The 23,143-nt window shown below is 32.9% G+C and overlaps 3 protein-coding genes across 3 annotated transcripts; 2 read left to right on the top strand and 1 right to left on the bottom strand.

The window, feature by feature from the left end:
• Positions 1-3,919: 3,919 nt before the first annotated feature.
• LOC104907138 (F-box/FBD/LRR-repeat protein At4g26340-like) lies at positions 3,920-6,332 on the top strand. Its single transcript, XM_048641889.1, has 5 exons — positions 3,920-4,327; positions 4,885-5,055; positions 5,433-5,558; positions 5,645-5,812; positions 6,039-6,332. The coding sequence occupies exons 1-5, from the start codon at positions 3,920-3,922 to the stop codon at positions 6,330-6,332; spliced, it is 1,167 nt and encodes a 388-aa protein (XP_048497846.1).
• A 9,130-nt stretch (positions 6,333-15,462) lies between these two features.
• On the bottom strand, positions 15,463-17,384 carry LOC104907137 (FBD-associated F-box protein At5g56370-like). Its single transcript, XM_010696024.2, has 3 exons — positions 16,551-17,384; positions 15,915-15,987; positions 15,463-15,650 (listed from the first exon to the last, which is right to left on the bottom strand). Exons 1-3 carry the CDS (start codon positions 17,382-17,384, stop codon positions 15,463-15,465), a joined length of 1,095 nt encoding a protein of 364 aa, XP_010694326.2.
• A 2,954-nt stretch (positions 17,385-20,338) lies between these two features.
• LOC104907056 (GPI-anchored protein LLG1) lies at positions 20,339-23,143 on the top strand. Its single transcript, XM_010695915.4, has 3 exons — positions 20,339-20,564; positions 21,146-21,202; positions 22,665-23,143. Exons 1-3 carry the CDS (start codon positions 20,438-20,440, stop codon positions 23,027-23,029), a joined length of 549 nt encoding a protein of 182 aa, XP_010694217.2. The 5' UTR covers positions 20,339-20,437; the 3' UTR covers positions 23,030-23,143.

Here is a 23,143-nt window from a genome sequence, read left to right as displayed (position 1 = left end):
ACTAACGATAACAATAGCAATATAAATACTAATATACAGTAATACTAGCAACAATGCTAATAATAGCAATAACATAACAAACATAATGCGGTATATATGTATTATGTTGTGACTATATATGATAAAGTATAAACACACATTTTATCAATATGTTTAATCATTTTAGTAGAAAAGTTTTATGAAAATAATTGTTGATATATTATAATAGCGACTCTTGATATATTATAATATTACAACTAATGACAATCATACATTCATATGTTTATAATGACGGTCCATATGAGGCCTAAGTGATTATAACGAGGGTTCGTATGTGGCACAATAATAATAATAATAAATTATACCTCTAAATCATTCTCTCCTATACAAGCTAACCATAAATTATTAAAAAGTAAAATCAATAAGTTAACTATTAATAAGCTAGTAACAACTATAAGTAAATAAGTTAACAAATACTTACTAGTTACTATAGATAGTACTTGTTAACAACCATATGGTAGATTAATACTTAGTCAGTTACTCTTCTCTTTATAAGTTATAAGATTATCTAAGTTAATCGTCTTTATGTTATACTATAGTTTGATACTAGTATAATGTTTATGATATATTTTGTCAAAATTTTTATTACTACTATAATTAATTATAATTACTATTTGAAAATGGGATTATGGGGTATGAGATTTTTGATTTAGGGATATGGAGCATGAGATTTAGTTGCTTTGGATAATAATTTGGTAGGATTAGTTTTTAAGGCAAAATCCAAAATCATCTAATAAACAATATCTAAACCGTCAGATCATTATAATCAAAGGCACACAAGAAAATAACACAAAGCACACGGATCATAAATATTAGCTGTTGGTAGAAGCCACAAAATAAACTGAACCGTTAGATCGTCCTTAATCTATCACCTTCTTCCTTCTCTCTCTCCTCCAAACCCATCTTGTGAGCAACCTTGATTTATATTCACCGGAAATCTCACTCGTTGGAAATTTTCTACTCCTCGGAAAATTATTATCATCTCTACTTTTTTTCCATGGGAAAAACTATTTTTAGTTCTCCCCAACTTATTTTCAGTTTAGTTCAGTTCAATTCAGTTTAGTTCAATACTTTACTCTCACATATCACTATTCACTTCAGTTCAATTCAGTTCAGTCGGTTCAATTGAGTTCAATTCAAACTGTTTTATACAGAGAGAAACCAGCAAGAATTGGTTCAAGTCATAAGCAGCTTGATGTCACTTACAATGTGTTTGGTATTTTTTTTTAGTAAAGGAAGAGAATGGAAAGGAAGGGAAGAGATGAGAAAGGAAGGAAAAGGAAAAAAACTAAACTTTCTGATGTTTGGTTAATAAGTAGGTGTGAGCAGAAATTCCGGGTACCCAGACCCAGACCCAGACCCGGACCCGATATGGACCCGCCGGACTCGGTCCCGGACCAACTGGGTCCGGGTCTGGGTCCAAAAAAGTTGGACCCAGTTGCATCCGGTTCCAATTCTGGGTAGAATTTTTTCGGACCCAGTACCTGGTGGGTACCCAGTTTGATCGGTTCCAGCTCTGGGTACTCGGTTGAGCGGGTGTAGGTCCGGGTACCCGGTACTAAGAATTGGTTTTTTTTTCATATACTCATATAGAATTGGTAATAGGATAATAGTTGTTAAATAAAAAGTTAGTACTTAGTAGGCCTTTAGGCCCATTTAATTTTTTTTAAAAATGTTATAGCTCAATTTGCCCATCTTAGTATGTTGTTAAACTTACAACTGGATATTACCCAGTTTTGGACCTGGTACCCACCGGGTCCGGGTCCAAAAATTTAGGACCCGGTTTGACCAATTCCAGATTTTTAATACCCACTAGGTCTGGGTCTATGAAATTCTACTGGGTAACCGGTTGTGCTCACCCCTATTAATAAGAAGGAAAGGAAAGAAATCTTATGTTTGGAAGAACAGGAAGGAAAAGAACAACAATTTATATACTGATTTATATACTCGGTAAAGACATGAAAGAAAAGAAGGTGGCATTACTCAAACCAAGAAAGCCAAAGGCACCAGTCCAGTTCTCATTTATGTTGTATGACAACAAAAATAGAGTGAGAGTATTACAACCTCTATATCTTAACTAAAATAAAATTATTGAAAGCGAAATGTGCGACCCCGAGTTGGACTCGAATGTAGTCGGAGCAAAGCTTCGGTAAACCGATGGGCGACGACAAAAATATACAGAGAGAAATCTACATGACTGCAGATAGTATATTGCTGTCCATAATAACGACTACAAAGGGACAAAATAGGAACTTGAAATGGTTAAATATTTTCTCAAGAACACATCAGTTTTGGAAGAAATTAGTTGTTGACCCGGGAGATTTTTCAGATCATCTATCACTATGAATTTAAAGTGTTAAATCAAACACTTGACGTAATTGAAAAAAAATATAGGATTTGGATAGTGCTCGTAAAATGATCTTCCGGTTCCTTTTAAATATCTACATAGTAAAGTATAATATGAATTATTGATCAGCATAACTCTCAAGTTCAAGAGAGTACGTATATTAAATATAAAATGAATTACAAAGACTATAATACAACCTCATTTTGAAATTTAGGTTAATGTGTAAGAATATAATCAGATCCAATAAAATAATATAATGGGGTTAATTAGGAAGGTTATAAAATTTTTAAGAGTTTAATTACCATTAGATTAATGAGTGTTGATATATACATTTGTACTTAATTGTTTTAAAAAGAGAATTATTATGTTGTCTTTAAACAATTTCGTTTCCTACAAAGTCCATGTAGCCTGTAGGTAGCAAATTCAAAAGAAATTTAAACTGTCCATATATGCGATTTTAAGAAAGAAAAAGAACGTAAAAAAATATGTCCTTCCCCTCTATGAAGGGAAGAGTAGCACTTGTATTTGTACTTCTTACTTCTATGAGAATGTTGAGTTTTATGAGTCACCTGAATGTGTATTAGATGTTTGGTCTGGATCTTTGATGTCTATGGAGCAAACAAATGAAGGAGGGACTATTAGCAGTAGCAATATTGCACTTTCGATGTTGGTAGGCCACATGAGCTACCAAGTATATGGGCCATAACTTTTGAGATAATTGGATGTAAATGATGGGTCTCCTTAATGATTGTGGGAATATTGTGGGATGTAAGTAATTATATGTTAAAATGTTTTTCTTAGATGTATGTTATATATATATATTTCCCCCCTATAAAAACCAAATAGTGATGGTAAAATAGTTGGTTAGAGTGTTCATATTTCAAATGGGAGGTTGCATGTTAGAGTTTTCGCATATAATTTTTGTTGATTACTTTCTATCATTTATTTGTGAGGGGGAGGGGTACATTGGGTTTTAAAATATATATATATATATATATTGGCTGTAAGTATGTAACTTGTCAATAATATTGGGTCCAAAATCTTTGTAATAAAGGTATTAGTTAGCGGAGAAAGTCTTTTTTGTCTAGGTAATGATTCAATTGACTTCTGCATGGTTGCTTCATTAATATTTTGAGCAAGGTTTAGGAGACTCCTAAACTTCTACTTCCTTGGAAGTTGGAAACACAAGAAAACTTTGTTCTTGGAAACGAGAGACGGTTAAAAATCCAACAATAATGTTTAGTACACTGTATTCACTATATTTAGCAGCGCTTGACTTTCACACTTTTTATTATACCAATCATTTCTCCCTATAAAAATCCAACAATGTTTAATTTCTCGTCTCAGTACAAAGCATAGTTGCAATACGCTCAACATCAAAACTTTTTGTCAATCAGTAAGGCTTTAACATTGTACCCATCTGTTCTTACTTCCTTGTTTATTGCCTTTAATCATGTTTGCTAATTCTTTGAACATTAGTACTAGTTATTTAATGTGCTAATTTTGTTTGTGTTGTTTCATAGAAGATCCACAATGACGGAGATTGAAGATGTAGACAGGATTAGTAGCTTACCGGATGAGATTCTCACTCATATCCTCTCTTTCATGCATACGAAAGAAGCTGTTGCAACAAGTGTATTGTCCAAAAGATGGGAGTTTATTTGGACAAGAGTCCCTGTTATCGACTTGTTTGAATATAAAATAATGCAATCGTCATTAAGTTTCAAAGCTTTTGTTGACAGGGTTCTGATCCTTAATGATGCACCTTTCTTACGACTCTTTCGACTTCACTTCAGGAATGATATTGATATCTTGCATTTCTGTTCATGGATGAGGAATGTTATGAGACGTAACATCTTTGAAATTGAGGTTGGGTGCATGCCATTACCAAAAAAGATTACAAGACCATTAAAGGGGAATCTTGTGAGTGAGAATCTCAAGGTGCTAAAGTTGTATGGCTAAGTTGCACGGACACGGGACACTGACACGGACACGGGGACACGTAGATACGGGGAAACGTAAATTCTAAAAGTGAAAAAACGCGGGGGAAACATTAGAGAACACGATATTTTGCAGTTTTGATAGTAGATTAGGCTATATTTTGCAAGATTTAGAGATATTGAAAGGAAAAAGTAAGGTTGAGAGGGAAAACATTTCTTCTAGTAACAAAAAACTACGTCGGTCTCGTTTCAATTCACTAGTTATCTTCAAAAGAAAATTTAGAGTGTCTGAAAGTGTCCTAAAGTGTCGGAAACGTTTAAAGTGTCGGAAACGCGACACGTTGACCTGTAGAGAGTGTCCGTGCATCAGAGTTGTATGGCTATGGAATATGTCTAGCTCCAGCTCCCTGCTGGTTTTCCTTATCAAATCTCTTCCTACCAAAGCTCCTGATTCTCCATCTTGTAAATTTTAAATTCATTGATGACGATGTTTGTTTAGATGACATCTTCTGGTCGGGTTTACCATGTCTTGAAGAATTTGTTATTAATTATTGTCAGAATTTGGGGAGTGTTTGTTTCCGTTCTTCTTCATTAAGGAGATTGGAGATGCAAGATATTGTGACCCGATTGCAGAACCCAACTGTAATAATTGATGCTCCAAGTCTTGAATATCTGTTTAATTATAATCATGTTTCAGACATTAAGGCTCTGTTTGGAGAACCATTTCAGGTGACTTAAATGATAAGGTGCTATAATTTGAAGTCACCTTATATGACTAGTGGTGTTTGGTGAAGGAACTTAAATAAAATTTAAGTCCAAAATTTGGCTGAAATTGAGTTGGAGTAAAATATAGCTTCTGAGATCAGGTGCTAAAATTTAATTTTTTATTATTTCTTTTTATCTTTTTGAGTCTAATAAGATATTTTCTTTGTTTTTTTTAAGGCTAAAAAGATATTTCAGCTACCGTCATAAATAATATTACCAAACAGGTTATGCAATCAGCCAGCTTATCAGTTTCAGTACCTTAACAGTTTCAGCTGCTACCTAATCAGTTTCAGTTACCTTATCAGTTTTAGCTCCATTTCAGTCGGTGTTGCCAAACATAGCCTAAGTTGAAGATTAACGCCCCGTCATTAGCTGAAGCTCAGTTTCGTATACGGGGTTATGGACTGGTGGAAATGTTGAAGCAAATTCCCAGCTTGAAAACTTTAGATATAGTCACTACAGAATGGGTAAAAAGCATGCTCTCTCATGCACATAATAATTTCTATGTATTATGTTGATTTTACGTCTTACTATCTTTCCCCTCTTTTTGCAGTTCCATGATTTTGCTGGGGAACTACGAGCTGTGAATCAACTTCCCATATTTCCTAAATTAACATGTTTAGATGTCGGTTCTTGGTTGTCTAATAAGCATCCTTCACATTTAATGATGCTCGTTCTGCTATGTGAACATGCACCCAACCTTGTGTCACTTAAATATGGGGTAAGTACCAATGGATTGCCTATCTTTCTCTGATCTTCAGAGTTTCTTTTGAGCAAAAGAATGATATTAAGTAGACGGATTCATGTGTTGTTCCATAATATTATTAGTTGCAACTTTATTTAATTATGCTTAGTCTGTTAGTCATAGCTCTAAAGCTACATATGATGTTTTTTTTTTGAAAATGAATGTGAACCATGTTTCTTTTTTATTTGGGGTGTAATGTTAGGTTAAGCGTCTGATGTTAGATCGTAAAAGGGAGGAGCCGTCTGATCTGCCTCCAACTGTGGTGCCCAAGTGTTTGTCATCAACGCTTAAAGTCATTGACATTTACAGCTATCAAATGATTGATCATGTTGTGACAAGGTACTTGTTACAATATGCAACGGTATTACAAATCATCAGGATCCATTTGAAGAGGTCCTCAATGAAGGAGATCGATGCAATTTCAAAGTTAATGGAGATTCCTATTGCTTCATCTGTTTGCAAAATTGTAATTTGTAGAGATCCTTCAAACCTCTAGACTATGTTGTGTTGAGTTAGCCTATCTGTTGTTTAAAGGGTATGCGTTAAGCGTTATGACTTGAAAAACTAAATCTAAAATGCTGAATTTGCTCATGTTCTGCAATGTTGATCAACGGTGCAATTCCATCCTTAGCAAATTTGAGTTGTACCTTATTCATTTATTTCTAAGTTGTTGAACATATCACATATCACATATCACATATCACATATCACAATCTGCTCTACTTGCTGCCATATTTACGATTCTTGAAATATCTAACCTATATAATTGAATGAAATTTTGAAGAGTGAATGCACAAACAACAATATTCAATTGATATGGGATGTCCATGTTCGGCATTGTTCGACAATATTTTCCATCTCTTTTTAAATATTCCAAAACATCTTCCCATTGTAGTACAAAGAGATGAGTAATGATAATTAAGTTTCAAACATGTCTTCTGATGGAGGCATCACTTTCAAATTTTCTCTACAAGGAATTTCAACTTACCTTTAAAAAAAAGTTTATATAAAACATGAGAATCATATAACAATTTATCCAAGATCATAGACTCTATATTGTTTATAGCTTTATTTATAATTAAAAAAGAATAATTGATTGATATAAAAAAAGGACATGTTGCTAGTTAAATCCGAACATGTCATCAACATAAAAGTAACATCTATATGTTATTTTGTTGTTGTTATTATTATTATTATTATTATTATTATTATTATTATTATTATCTTATTATTATTATTATCTTATTATTATTATTATTATTATTATTATTATTATTATTATTATTATTATTATTTTCATTACTACCTAAGTTCTTATTATAAATGGACCTTAAACATAAATAATATGTTTTGTTTCATGAACAATGTTATTATTACCTAATATACGTGTTTTTTAATTTTTTAATTATATGTTCATAACTATGTGTTCCTTTAAAAAAAAGTGCTATTATAATAATAATACTTTCTCGTTATTTTACTTGCTACACTTTTTTTCCATCAATTCCAATGAAAAATTTGGGTAGGAGAGAGGTAGAGAGGAAAAAAGTAGAGGGCCCCCATGTGATTGGAGAGAGTTAGAGATAAAGGTAAAGGTAGGTAAAGGTAAAGGTAAAGGAAAAGCAAAAGTAGAAAGTGTTGCAAGTAAAAAAAAAAAAGGAGGAAGTAATAGCTATTATTATTATTATTATTTTATTACTAACTGTTGTGATAGTAATAAAATGATAGTAGTAATAGTAATACTAGTAACGATATACATTGTATTAATATGTTTTGTAAAATACAAGTTTAGATCAGATCAGAAAAAATAAGTTCAAATCATACCATATCAGTGAAAATCAGGTAAAATAAGTATAGCTTAGTTAAAACTTTAGTAATGAAAAAAAGGTTGTGTTTGGTAATTGGTAGATAATGTAATAGCTTCTGATTTTTGCCTATTGAATAAAGATCTCTAGTAGTCAGGGTTTTTCGTATAAGAAAAAAAAACAATAAGGAGGTCTATTGTTTGTTAAAATTAGGATTCAGACCACCACCTCGCCATTTTCTCCCTCCTCTACTAGAAACTACCCCCTCCCTACCACTACACATCGGAAACCACCCATCGGCCCTCCCTCTTCCTCTCAAACAACCTAAGAATCCCATGCTGGAAGTGCTTCCGAAATTATAGGAGCATTTCTTAGTTAAGAGTAGTTGAGTAGTTCGCAAGATTTAGTAATATGTTAGTGGGTTGTTTATTAAACAATTTCGCATGTGTTAGTTTAATCTTGTTATATAGTATAGGAGTGGGTCTTATCCATTAGGTCACTACCTAGTCATGTGCCTATATTTTAGATTTGTTGGTTTATTCCTAAGCCTATTTAAGGACTCATGTAGTTTCATTAGTTGAAATATAATGAGCAAGCAGTAATACTTAACTCTCTCATTTTTAACTCTACTTTTAAGTTTTACATGGTATCAGAGTATCAAGTTAGATCTAATGAAGAAGAAAAGGAACAAGAAAGGAGAGAAAGAGAGATAAAAAAAAAGTTTTGAGAGAAAATTATAGAAACAAAAAAAAAATTGTGAGTGTCAGTGATCAACCATGGCAAGTAATGGTTTTTTTTTTCGATGTGTGCATTTAGTCTATGAAATTATTTTTGGTTACTATAAAAAAGAGGGAGACAATATTTAGGGTGATGGGGCAGCCTTTACAAGAAAATCAGATAATTGACAATCTGGTCATGGTGGAAGTCAAAGTCAACGCAGACACAATTTTCGAAATTTTAGTAGTAGATGTGGTCAAATTCGGAAGACTATATCGAATAGACTTATAGAGAGAAGTGCTCCATTCATTGAAGGTTGATGAGAAGTTCACCAACAAATTTGAAGATGGTAGTGAGAAGTGCATTACATTAGGAAGAGAAGTGCTTCCATGTTAATGAAAAGAAAAGTTTCGTGAAGATTAAAAAAAATAAAGGTCCATCATGCGAGAAGAATTATCAAGAAGGATAATTGTGACCAGTGTTTAATGTTGGCTCCTACATATTTCGAGGCAAGGGGATATGTTAGAAGTGCTCTCGAAATTATAGGGAACATTTCTTAGTTAAGAGTAGTTAAGTAGTTCCTAAGGTTTAACAATATATTAGTGGGTTGTTTATTAAATAATTTAGCATGTGTTAGTTTAGTCTTGTTATGTAGTATAGGAATGGTCTCATCCATTAGGCCACTACCTAGTCATGTGTCTATATTTTAAATTTGTTGGTTCACTAGTTTTAGGTACGAGGTATGGGTTTGGAATGAACAAAACCCATATCTAGTGTTTGTTTAACTTATTTCTAAATTTTAAACCCATACCTCAAACCCAGAAGGTATAGGGTTTAGAAACCCATGGAGGGAGGTGGGTATGGCTCATACCTTAATTCTAGGTATCAAATAAAAGAAGATTTCTCTTTCCTAAATGAACCAAACACAAGGTATTAAGGGGGCGTTTGGTTCGTAGGTTGGTATGGGTTTGGAATCAGGAATCAGATAAGAGTGGTATGGGGTTGGAACTTGATTCCTAATACCATGTGTTTGGTTCAGTTCTGGAATCAAATTTATCCCCATACCTAGTGTTTGGTTTAAAATGTCTCTGGAATCAGGAATGAAATTAATATTATTTTATTTTGTCTTATGTCTTATTTTAAATAATTCAACCGTGATACTATAAAGCAATTCTAATGATTTTTTCTGTATTTCATCACATAAATACATAATTATAAGTAGTTGTAAGTATTAACTTTAATGAATTAACGAGGATAAGAATAAATCTGAAATTCTACAAGACTAATAGTCATATATTACTAAATCATCTACTTAGAATTGCCACATAATATATATGCACTTATTATTCTGTCAAAAAAAAAACATAACACTATTATCACCAACAAATAATATAGAGCACTTATTATTCTGTCAAAAAAAAAACATAGCACTATTATCACCAACAAATAATATAAATCACTTACTATTCTGTAAAAAAAAAATAACACCAATATTAAGAACCTAACACACAAGAACTTCAATATATTGTGGAGTAATACACGCAAACTTTCTTTAGATAGAAGCTCATGATTAATCTAGCAGGAGAATCAATGAGCATACAAAAAATACAGAACAAGATGCTAAAGGGCTAAAGGAAAATTTATTGACAAAAACATGCACAAAGCACAATATGACAAAATTAACAAACGTGAGAGCGATTATCTTGTTGTATCAAAATTAATGAAGAAGGAAGTATCGATATGTTTAGGGTGGGTTAAAACAAATATCTTGGTGTAATTGACACACAAGCAAATTAAGAACTAAAAGACAAAAAAAAAAATTGCAGTAGAAGAAAGTAGAGAAAAACATGGAGTACCTGGCTTCGGCACGCAGTAGTATCACAAGGAAGAAGATGAGCGTTTTTTATTTTTGTGCAACAAGATGTTTTATCTTAAATAATTTGATACCTAGGGTTGGAATGAGCCAAACCCACCTCCCCCATGGGTTTCTCAACCCCATACCTCATGGGTTTAAGGTATTGGTTTTAAAATCAAAATTTTACTAACCAAACACTAGGTATGGGTTTAGCCCATTCCAACCCCATACCTCATACCTATATTTTGTGAACCAAACGCCCCCTAAGTATCAAGTTCCAAACCCATACCACCTTGATTTCATTCATGATTCCAAACTCATACCATTATATGAACCAAACGCCCCCGTAGTTTCATTAATTGAAATATAATGAGCAAGCAGTAATACTTAATTCTCTCATTTTTACCTCTACTTTGAATTCTAAAGTCCGCACCAAAATATTTAGTTCAATTGTCCAACAATTGATTTAGAGGAAACCCTCATTCCTCATCTTTCCCCTGTCTCTTTTTGTTTCCTCGCACGTCCCTCTTCCCCTCCTACTAGTTCACCGCCATTTTGCCGCCATTGCTCGCCAGAGTTTCGTTTCCCTTCTTATGTTTGTGCTTGTTGTTGTCACCTTGAAGAGTCAGCTCTAATGTCACTATTTCTTTACTGTATTGTTGATATGCTCAGAGCCCTCAGTGAACCAGATTGTAGAGGTGTCTGATTGAGTGAGCTTATGATAGTGAATAAGTGATTGAGTTGAAGCTCGTGGCTTCTGCCAATTTGCTTGTGTATCACTTTTCAGTTGTCAACTTAAGGATACTGCGATAATTCTCATAGTATTCGAAGTCATGATGTATACACCTGTTTTCTGTAAAATTGCAGCAATTGTTTCTTGAAAAATTGCAACACTTGTTGTAATAAAAATTTCGAATGATCGATACTTTGAAAAAGAAAAAAGTAAAACGGATTGGTCAGTAATCATCTAAAAATCAAGTGTTCTAACACTAGTAGAAAGGTTCATCCGATCAGGTTAAAATCGGACATACAGATCCATTTTAGTACAGATATAGCCGGCAAAATTGACCCGCACCCGTTGACCCGATCTGAATGCTCGACCCGAAACCCGTTTTTCACCCGAAACTAACGACCCGAATATGACCCGAAACCCGAAATAACCCGACCCGACCCAAACCTGACCCGAATTAAAATAGATCCGAATATGACCCGAACCCGAATCCACCCAAACGCGAATCTACCCGACCCGAAAATGACCCGAAAATGATGACCACAACCCGAACCCGACCCGAAAAGTTGTCATATTAGTTACTTTTTAAACAAATTTAAGGAAAATATTGTATTGAAATATTTTATATAATTTAGCCACTGTCCATGAATTATTTAATCTACTCTCATTAGTTTTATATGTATTTTATTTATTTGGGAGATGGAAACCCGATCTAACCCGATCTGTTCTAACCCGACCCGATATGACCCGAAATCTCATTGACCCGATATTAACCCGTACCCGAACAAATTCGACCCGACCAGAACAAAAAGTTGACCCGATTATGACCTGACCCGTTTTAACCCAACCCGTACCCGACCCGTTTGACCCGTTTACCACCTCTAAGTCTGTACAGAGCGGATAACAGTAATCAACTGATCCGATTATGATCGGATCAGTTGACTACTAACTGATCCGGTTTTGCAGGGAAACCGCATCAGTTAAGTTGATTAATCGATGCGTTTTTCTTACAATACTGCATCAGATTTGGGGGGTCATGAATAAAAAAAATGTTGGCTTGCACTGCAGGTCTGCAGAAGCCGAAAATCATGGTGAACAACCAAAACCATTCACTTTTACGAAATTAATAAATAAAAAAAGGATGAAATTACAGCAACTAAACACTAACAAATTATGTTTACTCTTATTTGGGGTTTTCCCAACTCATGTATCTCTAGTATTAGCTGTATTTACAGGATTTGAGGGGGGGTTGACAAGGGAAAAAACTAGGTTGTTATTAGCCTCCTAAAATCAAACAAACCTAACTAAATCACTAAACTAGGTAAAGTGATAAGTAAGGGTCGAAATCTACAGGGACTAAGGAACACCAAAATGTATTGATAAAACAATAAGCTAGGCCGGAATCAAGTCGGAAATTGTCAATAACCAACTAAGAACTACGAAAAAGCTAAATATCAAAGATAACTAAAGTTAGGAGATGGGATTAAACACCAACTAATCATGAAATAGACATAAGAATATCAAACATAGAGATAATACATGAACACTACTTGAATTAGCTATTGACCCAACACACAACTCCCATCCTACTCTCATAGGCGGAGAAATCCTCAAAGACATCAAATAAGGACTCTCATCCATTACTAACATATCCCGAGGTTCAAGGTAACCCAAGTCAATAATAGAAATCAATAGGTCACACTCTCATGCCAACCTAAATCAATCAACTCCATCTAATACGACGTTCAAGTGATCAAAGAGAATGCAACATAGATTAGAAGAGCTAAACAAGCAATAATTTAATCACAAAAATCTCTAAATCCAATTTCAAATGCCCAATTCAATCATGGTTGGGTTTTCACCAAACCCTAACCAACAAACTACTCCTAAATACAAAAATGAGGACTTTAGAGAAATTAAACTTTAATAACATGCTAATAATCATTAATCTAACATTAAACTAAATAAAATAAATCATAAATAATTAAACTAATCATGAACAACTAATCTAAGAAAAACAATTAAAGTAAAACAATAAAAGAGGGAAAGAGTAAGAAATGCTCATTGATAATGGTTGAAGTTTCGATACAAATGTCACCCTTGAATCTACAATCTTCCATCTTTCTTTGAGTTTTCTCCATTTTCTTCCTAAACTAATCTATGGAGGCTAAACCTCCTTAAAACCCTAAAAAGTCTAAAACTAAGAGTGGTGAAAAAATAAAACTAGGCTAATGAAAAAAACTCTCCCTAAAAAAAGATGACTTAAGATATTTATACTCCTAATAATAAAAAGGAAAGAAAGAAAGAAAAATGGAAAAAGGAAAGTAAAAAAAAGGGAACAAAAACGTGGAGATTGAAGTACAGTTAACAAAGGGGTAAAGAAAAGAATAAAAGAGGAACGGAAGGAAAAGAAAAAGGGAAAATAATATTGGAAATTGAAAATAAAAACCCATCAAACTTCCTTCTGTTTTCTTCTTCGTCGCTCCAAGTCTCTGTTCTCTACATCATCAGCGACATCGACGCATCATCATCGTCCATCATAATCGTGGATCTTCATCAATGCCATCATCATCATTCATCTAGGCATCTGATTATTTTTCGAAATCAATTTGTTCTGTTGTAAAATCTCCTCTCAACCATAGATTTAGCTTCAATCAGTCACAGCCATTGATGTATTTAATGAATTTTTTTACACGTTTTGCTTTGAGCGCCCGCTCCAAGGTCGCTCATGGGTCGCTCATACATTCTGCCCATCTTCTGTTTTGTGGCAATTTCAAACGGAGCGACCGCTCCGTTTAACATAGGAGCGCCCGCTCCCTTTTGGCTTGGACAGATTGCGGAGGTGATGTTGGTGGTGCTGCAGGCCATGGTGATGGTGGTGCTGCGGTGTTTGGGGATAAGGAAAATGGTGGTGGATTGGTGTGATGTATTGGGGAAGATGGTGGTGTTGTATTGTGGTATAGCAAAGGCTTAGTGTGGAGATATGAATAGTTGGTGGAGGATAATTCTGCATTATAATTTCAAATCACACCATAGCTCCAATATGCTCACCTACAAGCAACATCAAAACATGGAGGGAGAAACGAGACATGTACAAATAATAATAACTAAAAAGAAAGAATAATAGAAAATTAAACTAAACAATCTATAAATTACTTAAACAAAGAAAATACATAAATTATGAAATTAAGAGCTAAAAGCTAGGTAAAAATAACTAAAAACTCTAATTAAGCTAAAAATAAAAAGAAGAAATAAAGACTAAAATAGGTAGAAATTAATGAAAATAACTATGAAAAGAATGTAAAAACTACTCCTAGAAGTGACATAAATGTCACTTATCAAGGGAGGTTACTGTTAGTTATTATTTTTCATATTAAAGTTGCATAGAACTTCACAAGAAATGGGTTAGAATTAGGTTATACAACTTTCATTGCTGAGAATGGTTACTTTCCTTCACTGGGAATAATGGTTGTAGCACTACATAGAGTCTTCTGTTTCTATGTTGCTAATTCTTTTAATGATTTCACTTATATTTCCATCTTCATTTTAATGTCCTGTGATTTGTGATCATTCACTCATACATCTACCCCCATATCTTAAGTAAACTATTGTTATTACAGTATATCTACTCAAGATGTTTTTTCATGTGATCATGTGAATATACAATGTTACATTATGAAAGTTTGTGTTGTTATGTGTTCCAAAACCATATGAAGATGACTAATATATACTCAGAAACTGTCAGACTTAAAGATGACAAATACAAATTGCAGCAATGAGGATTTTAATGACGATAGTCTTGCACTATCGTGATGCAGAATACAGATCAAAATTTACCTATATGCAGCAAATTTTTACATGTTTTGCGTAACTTGATATGTTTTTGTGTAAACTAATACTTGATTTTGCAAGGTATAACAATGGAGATATTATATGGCCTACGCTTCCAACTTGCAAGTGACATAATGTGTTCTGCCACATGTTTTCTTTCCTCCATACCTTGTTTATATTTTACTAAGAAGGTTCTTCATGTCTAGTATAACAAATAACCAAAATGAGCCTTGAAGGCAAGCCTAGATATTTACTCTAATTCTGTCAGATCTAAAGAAATTAGTTGAAACGTCGTACATTTTGGATTGAATTGTAGTTTTGCAACATACCAAAATTCAGGAAGACAAGAGATAAATACAAGTAATATCTGACAAAGGCTTCATGCTTGACCATACTTAACTAATTTCCAGAGTTGATTTTAGTTCTCATTATGCTTTGTGTTAAGAGGGTTTACCAAAGTAAAAGCAACAAAAATATTTAACCACATACATCAACTTGCCGATGTGTTATGTCTAGCTGAACAACTAAACCAAAACTAAAGCAATTCACTAGCTCTTTTAAAAACTAAGTACTATTAGAAAGGGTAATGATCGACTAAAACCAATTTTTTCCAGGAGTGCAAATAGTAAATTCACACATCCTTGAGACCCTGGGAACGTTTAACAGCCTTATCAAGGCCCTCATTTCTTCCTCAGCATCTCGATGAGCTGTGTGGATCTTCAGCACCCTCAACCTTGCGGCAGTTCTCAAGAAATATTCTCCCATACTCACTTGTTCTTCGAACCCACAAAAGTCGTAGAATTTGATAACCTTGAGAGCGTATGATAAGCATTTCGGTGTAGAATATGGGAGGGGATTCCAGTAATCCATCCACTTCTCCTGAAAACTCATACCACAAACTAGTGAATTAAGCATCACTGGAAAAAGTTATACTATTATAGTAAATTAGTTTTGATAGACTGCTAATATTATTTGAACTAGTAATGTCAAATGTGACAACTAAATTCACACAGAGGTTGCACAATTCATACGATAAGCAAATTAAAAGAGCCAAGAAACTAACAGAGTAATTTTGCTTGTGCACGGTCAAAGATGCCAGGTTTGGCGTATGATCTAGCATATGAAGAATAAAGGATCGGGTACCGTCTGCTAGCTCCAAATTGGTCAAGTTATGGAACACTGGCAACTGATGAGGGTACAGATTTTCAAAGGATTGCTGCAAACTCATTAAGAAGAGCACATTAGATATAAATGTTAACTGAATGTATTGAAAAGAGCATGTGCATTAGTACTAAAAAACATCCGTATGGTACTACTAGTCTGTTTTACTAGTACAATGTTAGTAGCTTCAGGAGGACTTAATAGTACAGTTTTGACTTTCGAATGCCATAATAAGATTTAGGCTCTGTTTGGGGAAGCATTTCAGGTAATTAGTGGTATTTGGTGGAGGGTTAAATAAAATTTAAGTCCAAAATTTAACTGAAATTGAATTGGAGTAAAATATAGCATCTGAGATCAGGTGTTGAAATTTTTTTATTTTTTTATTTTCTTTTATCTTTTTAAGCCTAAAAAGATATTTTCTTTTCTTTCTTTTTAAGCCTAAAAAGATATTTCAGCTATGCCGTCATAAATAATTTTACCAAACAAGTTATGCAATCAGCTAGCTTATCAGTTTCAACACCTTAACAGTTTCAGCTGCTACTTAATAAGTTTTAAACACCTTATCAGTTTCAGCTCCATTTCAGCCAAATATAGCCTTAATAGTATTGATCGACTTACATGTATGGTTACTATTGATAGTCGCAAACTCCTCAAACCTGAAATTTGGTGAAGAAGCTCACGCATTGCACAACTTTGTTTGCAAACATTAATCTTAGCTTCGATCAACGATCGAGCACCCCTTATATCATAGACCGAAACATTATCTGAAAGAAATAAGTATTCCAAGTTCGGTGCTTCGATGACTATATCTTGTACTTTTCCAGTATGAAGCACGAAGTTCCTGATTTTCAGCATTCTTAAAGAGCATGAATGAATGTTTAGTATCTTAATACCAGACCAATTATAGAGCACAAGTTCTCCTAGTAAAGGGAAAACTGAATTGATATCATACAGACTATCTTTAAGTATCACACCAGAAAGGTGAAGAATCTTAAGATTTGGAAGCTTAAAATTAAGAACAGAGAAAATAAACTTCCCACTCAACTTCAATACCCTGAGTTTCTCACTGGAAAAGATCCCTTCAGCTATCTTTGTTTCTATACCGAAAGAACAAAGTTCGACTTCTACGACACCACGTCTCATAATAGACCAAATCCATGATTGAACATGAAAGTCTTCAAAGATATCGACACTACTCAATCGGAAGATTTTCAGTTCCGGTGCATGATTGAAGGCTAAGGCCTTGTACACGAACGATATGAAAGAGGATTTGCTTGGTGCATAATCCAACGGAGCAAAGTCGAAAACTGGAACTTTAGTCCAAACATATTTCCATCTTTTGGATAACACACAGGTTCTAACAGTCTCTTTTGTTTGCATAAAAGATAGGATAATGGAAAGAAGTGTGTTTGATAGAGCACTAATCCTATCTTTCCCTTCATTTTGTAACATGGTTTTTAAAGATGGATATGTGATAATACAAAGAGATTGGAATTGGAATGAAATATATGTAGAAATGAAAGTTTAATTTGATCAATAATCTTTCATTTGGAAAGCAAGGAAGTACTACAAGTTAAATGTATGTGGGATCTTAAATTTCCTCGTGTGTTGTGATTTATAGACTAGTAACTGAATGGTTTTTATTTCTAATGTAGAAATTAAATACTCCTTTATCCGTTGGTTTGACTCTATAAATTCTGTAAATTGATTAGTTTGCCTCGGATTAAATTTCTGATTAGAAGTGTTGAAGCCTGAAGTGTTGAATGAATTAATTGAAGCCAAAAGGAAAATTTTGATCTTATGAATTACAAGTGTTGAATGAAGGCAAATGCTACATTTAAGCATTAATAACTCTTATATATCCTTATATTTTCAATACAAGGTATAATCTCAGAAGTAAAAAAGAAAGTTAGGCTATGTTCAGTTCATCTTATTTTTGCTTATTTTAGATCAGATCAGAAAAAATAAGTTCAGATCAGACCATGCTTATATTTAAAAATCATTATACTATTAAATATTTTTCATTACATATTAGTAAAAATTATAATAATTGAATATTAATAAAGTACTCATTGAGACGAATCAAACAAGACCCCACATGACTATGTTTTTTCTTATATATTGAGAAAAATTTAAAAGATAAGATCTTGTAATCAGATCAGATCAGATCAGTTCAGATCTGATCAGATCAGAAAAAATAAGTTCCGATCAGATCAGATAAGTTCAGATCAGAAAATTTCAGGTGAACTAAACATAGCTTTGGTCGCTGGAGTATATTAGTTAGTCGCTGGAGTATGTTAGTTAATCGCTGGAGTATATTAGTTAAACGCTGAAATATATTAGTTGTATCATAAAAATCAAATTATAATGCATTTTATTGGCCATAACTTCAATATCACGCATAAATAATTATGTCTTTCTAAAAAACACGAATGCACTAATTCTATCATAAATCCTCCAAAACAAACCAATCATGCTCTTCTTCAATAAGTCAGACAACAAAGAATTGCAACAAACCAAACTAGGGCAAAAATCACCATATTTAACACACAAAAACATATTAGCAGCTTCAATCAAGAAACCCTTTTCCTTACGAACATTGATCACTATATCAAAGAAGAACAACCAAAATTGAGAAAGAAAACAAATATTGATGAATATCCAATTGAGAATGTGACCAGTTGAAGACACCTAGAAGTTTAGTTGGATTAAAAAACTAATTATGATGAAGAACAAATTGAATAATATATGGATTTAGCTATTTAGTGATGTTTGAAGAACCCATTAAAATTTCGCAATTGTTGTGTTTGAGAAGTGTTGAAATTTCTTCAACATTTTCGCCATTGGAGAGATTCAAGGTGGCGAAATTGCAGGAAATAATTTGAGTTTTGTGCGTTTTTTGTGTAAAAAACAATAATATATAACTAATAAATACCCAAAAATCATAACTATTTATCAGAAAACGGTAACTAATAGCCAGAATCACAATTATCAACCATAAAACCATAAATGAAGGCCGAGGCTAAGACTTGGAGGAAAAACAGACTCGTCTCACGTTAGTGTTAACGTGAGACGGTCTTTTATAAGACTTTGTGTTCATAATTGAGTCTACTCATATAAGCATGTTCAAGTCGGCTTTAGTTAGATTCTTTTTAATCACAACCTTTAAGACTGTAGTTATCGGAACCCTTGAATGAATTATGTAACAAAGGACATACTAACATTTTCTTATAGATACAAAAGTCCAAGTATTTTATTAGAGATACTTCCTGCGTTTTTTAATAAGTGACACAGAGAGAAAGTGAAAGAATACAAAAGAGCTTAGAGGGAGAAAGTTGGGACTACTAATATAACCAATCAAATTTGAGTATTGGTTAGACTGAGTAGGTGAAACGATTAAGGATATGTTTGGGAACACAAGTTGAAATAGAGTTGCAACGGATAAGGTAGTTGAAAGGAGCTGAACTGATAAGGTAGCTGTTTTTTTTTAAAACTAATTTAAGCTATGTGTCACTTATTGTAAATCAAACATTAGTAAAAGAGATGGTCTAATTTTAATATAAAAGTAAACCTAATAACTAAATGGATTAAACTAGTCACTGGAAGAAATTAATCTAGTCATTATTGGGCTAATTCTCTTTTTAATATTGGGCTTACCATTGCCTAATTTTAAGTTAAAAGTAGGGTCTCTTACAAGACAAACTCATTGTAAGATGTAATAAATGAGAAGTATTGTTTTACCAATTTAGGCTATGTTTAGTTCACCTGAAATTTTCTGATATGAACTTATCTTATATGATCTGAACTTATTTTTTCTGATCTGATCTGAACTTATTTTTTCTGAACTGATCTGATTACAAGATCTTATCTTTTAGATTTCTCTCAATATATAAGAAAAAATATAGTCATGTGGGTCTTGTTTGATTCGTATCAATGAGTACTTTATTAATATTCAATTATTATAATTTTTACTAATATGTAATAAAAGATATTTAATAGTAAAAATGAGTTTTTAAAACTGACTGATCTGATCTGATATGAACTTATTTTTTCTGATCTGATCTGATCTGATCTGATTAGATCTGAAATAAGCAAAAATAAGATGAACTGAACATAGCCTAAATGTGTCACTTATTACGACATTTCCTTAAAAAGAAAACGTGTCACTTGTTAAAAAAAGGGAGGAAATATATAAATATTACCCTGCCAAAAAGGAGATTAAGATGATCTTTAAACAACAAAAAATCAATTGTAAACTAATTTCTCTAGTTACTGAAGTAACAAATTTATCTAATAGACTAATATTATTTGACTATTACATAATTTGAGTATAGTAGTGTGATGCACGTACAATACAAAACCGCAGGCTGACAATAATAAATAATAAGTCTACGTCCATCAAGCAATTGACAAAATCAAAATCACACAATTAAAGTTTTTCTCTTCCCTCCTCATTTCAATTTCCTCTAGCTTAGATACAGAAGGAAGACCACAAAGAAAAAATAATGTCGATGTATTCAAAGAAGCGTATACAAACTCCATGGAATTTCATCAACTTATTTCATTCTTCAGCAGCAATAATCTTCATGACTCTCTTCCTTGGCCTTCCTTCAGCTTCTGCTTATTCTTCAGGTTTCGTTTTATTTTATCGTCATATTCTAACTAGAATGTCTTTTTTAATCATTTTTGTTAATCATATAGGGATACACTATAAAAGGTTCCATATACGAAATACATTATACATGCATGTTATTGGCAACTAATATCTTTTTGTCCCTAGATGGCTAGATCGATCAACGGTTGAGTTAGAGATCATTTTCTACATATTTGACTTATTATTAATTTTCGGTATATAATTTTTTAATTGGAATAATATGAATATATATATATATATATACACACAATATAAACAAATTAAATGTAACATAATTTGAAACACATCTGATCTCTTGCTAGACCATATACTAGACGTATTCAAGATCAAGATTGGCCTAGTGGTTGTGAGAACCTCATTATTCTTTCCACCTTGTGATAGGGGTTCGATTCTCACCACTTACAAAAAAGATTCTTAATTTCTCCCTTTTTTAATTTGTAAGGGAATCTTCCTTACAAAAAAAAAGTACTAAACATATTAGGTAAGATTATATTAAGATACATATGAACTTGTATATACATATAAACGTCTCTCTTAACTTGTATTAAATCTGAAACAGATCGATTGCAACTCCCTCAACTTTCCGTTGGCCGAAATCTTCTTCAGGCTAAAAAAGGTAAATCACCAAATTAATACTTTATCTATATGGCTTTTTCAATCACCTTTTACTTTTACTGTTGTAATATACCCCTTTAGTTTTTAACTTTTTATTAGTTTATCGGTTTCTTTTGCACAAAGTAGTTGGGAATGCACCCCTCAAAAGTCAAATACATTTTCCTTTGACTTGTACGCCATAGAATACGTTGACATTTTCTTTTCCTGTGGTTGCTGGCTTGCCGCCTTTGTCCAATCTTTGTACGTGGTCTGACTACTCCCCTAGCAAACAAATGATTTTATATGCCTAAAAAACTTAGTTGGCCACTTGATATTTTTAAAATATAGATTAATAGATGTATATTATTATATAGTTCTTTGCATGAAAAGTTTGGGTGAAGAAATTAAAGAGGAAAGAAAAAGAATGGATAGGAGGAAAATATATAGTACTATATTTTTCTTTTTCTAAGAAGTAAAATGTTTTCCACTATAGAGAAAACTATTTTAACACTTAACAAAAGAAAATAACAAAAAGAACCAACTTTTCCTAAGGGTTTCATACCCAACTACCTAAGTACCCAACCGAATACACTCTTGTTCTAAGTGTATTTTCAGATTTCCTAGTAAAGAATATTACACTCAACTAAACACTATTGGTGTTCATAAAAAATCGAAAATTTATATTGAAATATCGAAAAATCGGTCTAAATGGGTGGTTACCGTAACGATAAAAAAGTTTCGATGGTACGTTACCGAACCGATTAAATTAACGGTTAAACGATATGGTTACGGTTATGAATTTTGAGTGAATGGTTAACCGAAATACCAAAAAAATAATTTTCTCTATTTAATTATTATGAGACATTTTCAAACAATTACATTAATTGTAATATGTGTTCCTAAGTTATAACAATTAGGGAAAGTATGTAATTACTTGGAAACTCTAGTACTAATATAATTACTATGATTAGGAAATGAAGTGAATTGTTAGTGTTAGTTATATTTTTCAATGGATTTATTATTCACTTTATAATACATTTTATATTAGAGTATATATAATATTAAAATATATGCAAAAAAATATTGAAAATATATAGTACATTAAGTAAAAAAAATTAGTATAAATTAAATAACGGTTAATGCTTAACCGAAAAACCGTACCGAAAAAACGGTTAACCGTTTAAGCAGTAACCGATCTAAACGGTTACGGATTGAAAAAGATCGAACCGAAACTTACGATTACTGAACCAAAATGTTGTTTCAAGAGGTTGAACCACCCATGAACACCCCTACTAAACACTATTAATTTAGTGATTTTATTTTAAAGGAACAATACACAATACCATGGTTGTTACAATTCAATTCTAACATGATGGAGGGTAGATCTAGCTAATATACGTATAAGTTTTAGAGTTGCACAAATCAACATTATGGAGCAAAACAATTGTATTATGATATAATATCAACTTTGATTGATATCGCAGATTGCCCAATTGATATTCAGGGTTGGAACTACACAGTCATAACAAGCCAATGCAGAGGACCAAAATATCCTGCTGAGATATGTTGTGAGGCTTTCAAGGAATTGGCATGCCCTTATGCAAGAGACTTGAACGACTTAACTAACAATTGTGCTACCACTATGTTCAGCTACATTAACCTCTACGGCAGCTACCCGCCTGGCCTTTTCGCAAACATCTGCCGCGACAGCCACCGAGGTCTTGAGTGCACTGATGCTCAGAAGTCCAACCCCTCTCATACCGCTTCTAGTAGTACTAGTACTACTGCACCCATTCTAACTACCATGGTTCTCTTCTTTCTTCCAATCTTGTACTTCTTCCTTATTTAATCTTATTGATTGGCTCCTTTTCCTTTTGTGTGACTTTGTAAGTAAAATTTTGTCTTGTATTTCTATGACCTTGAGGTGTAACTGAAAAAAACTATATATACCATTCTTTTATTT

Source organism: Beta vulgaris, chromosome 4 (genome assembly GCF_026745355.1).
Source record: "Beta vulgaris subsp. vulgaris cultivar EL10 chromosome 4, EL10.2, whole genome shotgun sequence".
Taxonomy (NCBI): Eukaryota; Viridiplantae; Streptophyta; class Magnoliopsida; order Caryophyllales; family Amaranthaceae; genus Beta; species Beta vulgaris.
This window is presented reverse-complemented; position numbering and strand designations above follow the sequence as displayed.